General features: G+C 41.5%; 1 protein-coding gene across 3 annotated transcripts in view; it reads left to right on the forward strand.

Moving 5' to 3' along the window:
- Positions 1-632, forward strand: part of sirt3 (sirtuin 3) — a 12,206-nt gene extending 11,574 nt beyond the window's left edge. For all 3 annotated transcript variants that reach the window (XR_013971906.1, XM_080884770.1, XM_080884771.1), the window contains one exon: positions 404-632. Coding sequence is in view for 2 of the 3 variants with exons in the window: in XM_080884770.1 (XP_080740896.1) it covers positions 404-427 (24 nt within the window). In the remaining variant the exon portion in view is untranslated. The remainder of the gene's footprint in view (positions 1-403) is intronic.
- The last annotated feature ends 7,924 nt before the right edge of the window (positions 633-8,556 follow it).

Raw genomic sequence — 8,556 nt, forward strand, 5'->3', positions numbered from 1 at the left:
CTTGAGACTGGTGCTGGGAGACGCAGCAAACCTTTTGGCAAAGACATGCATTGATGTGCCATCCTGGAGGACTACCTGTCCAATGTCTGTAGGGTCCAGGTATTGCACTGAGCTACCAGTAGTGACCCTGACCCTAGCCAAAGGCAGGGATGATAAAAACAGTCATAAAAGATAAGGAAGGAAAAAGTGTCAGTGGTGTCCACCTGTAAAACTATTCCTGTTTTGTGGGTTGTCTCATTGTTATCACTCTAGTGCACCTGTTGTTAATTTTATTAACTCATTAACAACGCTCTCTGCTACTGAACTGATCACATCAATATCCCAGAATTTTAACTGAGCGCAGTATTGAGCACAAATCTCACTGAAAACTTCACTAATCAAACTGTACGTACTTTCTCTGCAGAGTGCACCAAAAAAAGAAGAGTGACACAAGTTCACAACATCAAAAAACGAGGTTTGACTTTACATCAAACACACAAACTGTAGGATGAAGTCCAGAAGACTCGAGGTTTACCAGGATTTTAAAAATGGGATCAGTGGTAACTATCAGACTGGTAGATAAAGAAGTTGTATAGTGGAAATGCTGTGTAATTAATGCTCAGTCAAATATGAATAAAATACTGTATAACAAAGTTTTGTGTGCAGTAGAATTTACTCTGCAGTAGCAATATTGAGTACAGCACACAGTATTACAGGTACAGTACTCACTGGTACTTTATTTTATTTGTAAATGCACAGTTGACAGACCCAAGCTATCCTGTTAATGTGCCAGCTTTATTTTCACCTGCTGTCTCAGGGAGGTTATTGGCATGAATGGAGCCTTTTTCACTGGAGAGTATGAATCCCGAAGTCTGCTGCTCACCATCTTCAGCTCATGCTTAATGCTAGACTGAGTTAAAGACTGAAACACTGATGTAAGTCAGTAAGAACAGCTCACAAATATGGAGTCATACCAACAAAGAGGCTGTGTAGAATGTGAATTAAAGGGTAAAATAGGGATTATTCTTCACAGACGGATCCACACTGAGTGGACGCGTGTGTGCGTCGATGGTCATGAAGTCATTGTACACAGTCAGAGAGATCGTGAGTTCTGATACACTCATGACATCAATGTTATGTTTGCTTTTTGGTAACACTGCCAAAGAATTAGGGATAAAAACAGTTATTAAACAGCAGAGGGAGTAAGAGGGCAGCCGAGACTGTAACACACTCCTGTTTGAATCCTGCTGAGTGCTGTAAAGAATAATGGGAACTGCAGCTGAGACCACATTCACCTACTCTGTTTAAAATATAATTAAAAATGAAAAAAGAAAAAGTTTCTGATGGATATATGATGAGTTCAGTTTCTCGTATACACTGACTCATCACTTGTACATATAGTTAAAATAAATTTGAATTTAATTTTCATGCAAACATCTGATGTTCCCAGATGTTTGCATGAGGAGTAAACAGGTTACATGTGTCTGTGATCTGATGTGTATTTGTACAAACTTAAACTCCTTGCACAAACAAGCAGGCAGAAGTTGCTCTAAAGAAGTGGTTGTCAAATGTTTGGGATGCCTCATTTCAGAAACTGAAAAAAACAACACTATTTTTAATCAGAATCAGAATACTTTATTGATCCCTGGGGGATCAATAAAGTATAATCCTTATTAATCCTTATTCTGCTGTCACACTAATGAAGACAGTGGCGGGAGGCCAGCGTGTGACCAGTGTGTGTGCAGTAAAATTGCCGTCTTCTTGATGATCGGTTTGGGGACGGGTCCAGCTCTGCGACCACTTGCAGTTAGCTGCGGTCTTCAAAACAGCTTTGGTGCATCAACATGACAGTAAAACAGCAATAAGATGGAGTCTGTCTCCTATCAGTTTGACTATGCAGTCTAGTTGCCAGTTGCTGCCAAGTTGTTTGTCTGTAACTGGCAAACTACTTACATTAAAAACGTAACAGTTGACACAGAAATTACAACACAAGCAGTGACGCAGTTGCAGCAGGATGGAGGTATAACTGCTCAGCAACCTTACTCTTATATTGGAATACCACCAGCCTGCAACCAGAGGAGTCGAGTCCCCTACTGCAAAGAGACACATCACAAACAAGTTGCACTCACCGACTCAGACTGATTGCACCATTTTAATAACCTGTCTGTTTATATACCTGAGAGTGATTGTAGTCAGTCCAGATTGTTTGAAGACAGATTGTCATCCTGCAATCACATACATTGATTTCTCAACTTCTGGGTAGTAGTTGGTCTCCACAAGTATTTGGTCACCAAATGTGAAAAGATTCAATGCAACCACCAAGTTTTCCTTGCTGCAAGGATGTTGCCGTCTACTTTTACTCTAGAGCAGGGCTGGGCAACTCCAGGGCTCGAGGGCCAGTGTCCTGCAGGTTTTACATGTGTCCCTGATCCAACACAGCTGATTCAAATGGCTAAATGACCTCCTCAACATGTCCTGATGTTCTCCAGGGGCCTTGTAACGAACTACTCATGTGATTCAGGTGTGTTGACCCAGGGTGAGATCTAAAACCTGCAGGACACCGGCCCTCAAGGCGTGCAGTTGGACGCCCCTGCTCTAGTCACCAACAAAACAGATTTGAATAAAATGTTGTATAAAAACGTGAGCAAACAGCTGTTTAGTTTCCCTAAAAATAAAACCATGCTATTCAACTTCAATTCATGGGATTCTGGGTCCTAATACTGGTGCCCACTCCACTGTTTCCAGTTGCACCTAAGAAGTAGACGGTGTGCAAGAAAATTTGGCTCTTTTTCTTTTTTTAAAAACAGTCCATTTCAGGCCGTTTAGCTGCTGCTGGCGTTTGTATTGTGTGTCAAACTGAGTATCCACATGAAATGCTTCAGGGTTCTACTGTCAAAATTAAAATTGCACCTTGGCAGCTTTGGTCATCTCGAGGACGACGTCTGTCAGCATCCAGTTCCCCGTACTAAAACCCGTCTGTGTTGGTAGTAAAATGCACCCAGTGCTGTCCTTCAGAGGCTTCTGAATGTGACACATTAAGTCGAGAGGTTGTCTCTCACTGCTATCGCTGTAATGAATGCAGCATTGTTGTGTACATTTGGCATAACTGCAATAAAATCTTACAGAACGGCTCCAGTAACATCATAATTGGTTTTTATGCAGCTGTTATTTACTCTTTCATTGACAGTTTTTAGAGGAGAGAAAACTGAGTTAACTTTGCGGAGCTCTTCATAATGTGCAGTGAGTCGGGCTTTGTATTTGTGCAGAACATTACAAATTTGATCAAATTCAGCTTTAGCTTTTTAAATCCAGCTCTCACACCTCACTCCAATTTTCACCTCCCGTTTCTCCTCAACCTTGGAAGAAATGTGTTTTATGGTGCTGCTGACATCTGTGTAACAAGAAATAGAGCTGATGTCATCTGCTGCAAGGCTGTAATGTTTCCCTCCTTTCATTGTAGTCTGTGTGCTTCTTAAAGCAACTTAAGTACGCAAGTCAAATCCACTGCAAGTGTCATTCTGCCCCACATTCATAGGAACGCCAATGCATTTAATAACCACACTCTTTTTTTCTTTTCTAGTTGTGGTTTCAAAAAATAGAATAGAGTAGAGTAGAGTAGCCCTTTATTGTCATTGTACATGTACCGTGAAATTATGGGGTTTGTGTTACAGTGGGGTCAAAAGAGTAACTTTTTAAAAGTTTGTTCAGAAATATCACAACAACAATTTTGTAGACTAGTATAATAATCTTTTGCAAACAACTGTAGTCATTAGCTGATGAGTCCAACCAACCTTTAGGGACAACACATCAAAGCTTTCCCTTACTCATTGCAGCAAGGGGGTCATTCTGCAATAGATCAATGGGAAGAACAAGATCTGGGCAATCAACACCTACGCCCTGCCGGTCCTCAGATACCCTGCTGGGATAATCGGCTGGGAAAGGAGGAAACAGGAGCTACTGACAAGACGCTAAAGGTCCTTACCACGTATGTGTGCTGGGTCCCAGTCATTTACAGAGGGGTTCACATCCAACACCCTGAGACTGTAGAAGCAGGAGGCTCAGGACTAGTGAGTTTCAGAAACACTATCAATGATGAAACAAAGATCTGTCAGTACACCGGGACAACCGAGGAACCTGAGAAAAAAGAGGAGCAGGAACAGAACTGGCACCTGAATAGCATGTACCACAGGCATATAGAAAAAATCCTACCAACGGCTGGATGAACTCTGACTGAAACACAGCACATAGGCACTAATCATGGCGGCAGGAACAAGTTCTAAGTGCAAGACTAAGGTCAGTAGAGGGTTAGGGTGTCTACCACATCAGGCAAGACCCCAGATGCACGCTCTGTAAAGACAATTCGGCACACAACACCAGGGTGTAAGAAGCTAACAGGCAGGGCATACTTGGAATGGCACAACTAGTGTACAGGAACATCTGTCCCGAGTATCACTTGGAAGTCCTGAGGTCAGAATGGGATCAGCTAGAAAGCTAAGATCTTGTTTGACTTCCATATACAGATGGATAAACTAGCAAATGGTTAACCAACCAAACATAGTAGTGGTGGACTAGCAGAAGAAGACCGTAGTGATAGATGTAGTTATGCTAAGGAGGAGCATATATGGTCATATTTGGTCATACACACACATACATAGACCAATTTTTTTTTTTATAATTACTTTTTGGTGTGAGTTTAACATTCCTGCATAAAATCTGTAAGCACTTTAAAGTAAAGGGGAAGAGAATGGTTAAAGCAATTAAATAAACTAAAAATGAATGACATCAATAACAGCATGTTGTAATTCCAAGGTTTCTAATTAATAGAAACTTTGTGGGAATGAACAGGTTCATGTTGGGGACTGGGGAGTGCAGTGAGGAGTCATAGAAACAGTCCAGCAGGTAAAACAAACAAGCTGATGTTGTTTTAGAAACGGGAAAATTACCAACAGCACCTCCAGCTCAGGGAACATCCATTTATAGTCTTGGGAAATCTGGTCCTAAGTGGTCGTCATGGAAGAGTTGCAGGCAAAAAGCCATAAAAAATAAACAGCAGTTGGTTCCCTGCAATTAAGTCATTATTAGCTCTAAAATTGTAATTATAATTATATTTCTTTCCTATCAGGTCTGCATTTCTGGTTGTTCAGTACTCTGCTTGATGGTAGGGGAAAAGATTATCAGTAGAGGTATGCTGATGTTTTGGACTGATTGTCAAGGTAGCACAGTACACTCTTTAACCCAGGAGACACAGAAACAGGGTTTTCATGATAACAGGGTTCTTGCTGATTGGAGCTGGCTTCGCCCTGACTTATCGAAGAATTAAGGAAGCGGAACCGGCTGTTCAAACCCCCACAAGGCTGCCCGCTGGGATTGAAATGATGGGGCGAGGCATGAGTTTCTAAAAATGGGCTCATTGAGTGCAGCACGGAGAAGATCTTGGAGAACGCACGGCTGCTGTGAATACTCAGAACAAGACCTCTGAGTGAAAAACTGGATTACATCTGGAGGGGCTAGCTCGAATAACACCTTTGAGCGCAAATTCGATCACATCTTGGGAAGTGCACTGCAGTCGTAAGTTCTCAGGACCTGCTCTTTGAGCAAAAAGAATGACAACATCACGGAACGTAAGTTTGGATAACATCATAGAAAGCTCACAGCTCTCCAACGGGAGATTGAGAGACCAGTGTTGGACTGTTAGAACAGCTCTGAAATTCATATGAGTTGTTTGCACTAAAGTAAAAACTATCATCACTTCATGTGGAGACCCCTTCGGCGCCAGCTGCGGCCTCAAGGCTGGAGCTGAACAAAACACCCTGATAACGACTGTGTTTATACTGTTCCCCCCATTCCATGCAAGGCCACCTGGGTTGGCTGGAAGACTGTTTGCTTAGCCTGGCAGGGCGAAGGACACTGTCTCAGCTGAACTCTGGACACACACACACACACACACACTGATATGCACACACTGATCCCCCCTCCCTTTCCAAACGCCTTCGATGCTTGTGCCCTACCGAGGAAGATGGCAGTCGACTGGACCAGCGCAGACATGCTGCAGGACCGGATGAGCTGTCTACACCGGCTCTCTCTTACCCTTTACCCTTTACTGCTTGTCTTGTGTTTCTATGGTGTATTGATAGTCATGTGCTTTTTGTGCTGAGGTGTTTTTTCTGTTATCAAACTGTTCTCCCACTAGGAGCTCAGTCTGAGTGGAGTTTTTTTTCTCTCCTCCTCTTACCTCATGTTATGTATTTTCGTTGTTTTTTTCCTATCAGCCTACCTCTCTGACATGTCTCCCCAATGTGATGTTTGTGTAAAGTTGGTCAGAAGGTTCCTTTGTAAGTGCGCATGCACCATTAGCGTGCTGCCTGCTGTAACCCTAATTTCCATCGGGATTAATAAAGTATTCTGATTCGGAAAGAGTACTCAGGATTATTGATGCTCACAAAGCAGGAGAAGGATATGCAAAGTTATCACTGTGTTTCCAAGTGTCACTAAGTGGAGTGGGAAGAATGATCAAGAAATTTAAAGAGCCACAGAGTGGAGAAGATGCCTGACAGAGTAAAAGATTTAAAGTCTGTGAACTAGTGAGAAAAGACTGAGGTTGTGTAGCTCTTTGCATACATTTATATTTGTTTACCACTTTTTAAAGCTGAAGTATGATTGTTATAAAACACGTTTTCAGTAAAAAACTGTTGCAGTCTAGAATGTTCTGTTTGAAAAAAGGTAAATAAGCTTAAGAAGCTATAAAAGACTTTTTGGTCAATAATGTGTTTTTTTTCCTTTTTTCACATTTGATTAAATTTCTTCGTTGTCAACACTTTATTGGTTTTCTTTTCTATAGAAAGAATTCATCATTCACTGATTGTGGCTTTTTCACTGGAGCATCTGCTGACATTTTTTTTAACATGAATATCGTTGGGACAAAACTCCCAACAGTTCCTGGTGACAAGCTTCTGTTACTTTTAGAAACACTCGAGATAAAACATGAACAATGGAGATGTAAAAACTTTGTTCTCTTCACGGGGAGATAATCTGTACCTACCCTAATGTTCAATTTGCACATCTCAGTTGGGTGCCTATTAAAGGTATATTTTTACACCTGGTGTAAGACATTTTCCTTTTTCCAATTACTTTGCCTTTCACTTATAAGAAATGATACTGGGGAGTTAAAATTGTGTCTGTTCAGTTTTCTTATTCAGTCCACTCTGTTCCACTTTTCTCTCAGAGTGATAAAAAAAACCTGCACTGCACCTCGTTTAAATTTAGGGATTCCTAAACGAACAAGGACTCACACTGCTCCCTGTGCTGTGATATGACCATAGAAAAGAACAGAGGAGGTCATGTGATTCTGCTGTTGTTGCTTTTTAAATTTAATTGAATTTATATATTTTTATCTCCAACTTGAACATAACACTGGAGCTTAACTGTAAGTTTTGAAATGACAACATAACCTGGGATTTAATTTACACAACATGACCACAAAGAAGCTACAAGACAAACATCTACACACACGCACACCTCACACATAGTGAGGTGTGTGTTCACACCGACCGCGATAGAGACGGCCAGAGCATCAGGTTTACATGTAAAGTCAATGGAAAAAGCGCGATGACACGCGACTGCGTGTCCTGCGAAAATTTGGAAGCAGATTTGCGTCGCGAAAACGCGTGAAACGGGCGTCAGTGTAGCGCGTCTGGCGCGTTTGGCTCGCGAATAAAACCACGCGCGTCAGTTTTTGTGTTGCATTTTGTGCACACGCGCGTTTTGCGTCTACCGCTCGAGTTGGAAAAATCTGAACTCCAGCGTCAAATCGCGCCTCGACAACCAATCAGGAGCCTGGTGACATGGCTCTGACCTAGGTCAAAGGGCCAGGTCGAGCCAAAGCCCTTTATACTATGTGAGTGAAGTTGGCCCCCCCACCTTCTTCAAATCCAACAAAAGTGGTATCAAACATTTGTGCTACGTTTGTGCTGGTTTGTGCTGCAAAATTTTTCGTTTGTGCTACTATCATTTTGTTTAAAAGGAAAAAGCTGAAAATTTAAATAGTTAAAAGTTGAAATGTGAATAGTTGGTTTTTGTATTATATGGTTTATTTATTACATTTTATGTGGAGTGAATAAATAAAAGTATACTTACGGTGGCCCCTAGAGACAAAACACGCGCAAACTCCAAAACACGTACAAAACACAACAGAAGTGCTCCAGGATGCTAGGGCGCAGTGTTGAGCTTTTGTTACCTAGAGGCTACACAAGGCAGCAAGTACCAATGACCGGATTTGGTGTGTGGTAGTAACAGGTAAATGAACTTTTTTTAAAAAATTATTTGAATATATGATGTTGAAAATATGTTGTGTATTCTATTGCTCTAGTCTTCTTCTGCTTGTTTTCTTTTTTTCTCAACAGGTGATCCAGGAAAAGAGGGGAAAAAAAGGTGATGAAGCAGATTTTCATTGTCTTTTCTCTCTATCTCTTTTCTCCTTTTTCTTTCCCTCTCCTTCTGTTAACTTTCTTCTGAACTTTTCTTCTTGTTTTTCTTTCCCGTCCCCGAGTCCAGTCTGGCCTGATTACAATAACTTAACTA

This window comes from Rhamphochromis sp. 'chilingali', assembly GCF_963969265.1.
Source record: "Rhamphochromis sp. 'chilingali' genome assembly, chromosome: 6".
Classification (NCBI taxonomy): domain Eukaryota; kingdom Metazoa; phylum Chordata; class Actinopteri; order Cichliformes; family Cichlidae; genus Rhamphochromis; species Rhamphochromis sp. 'chilingali'.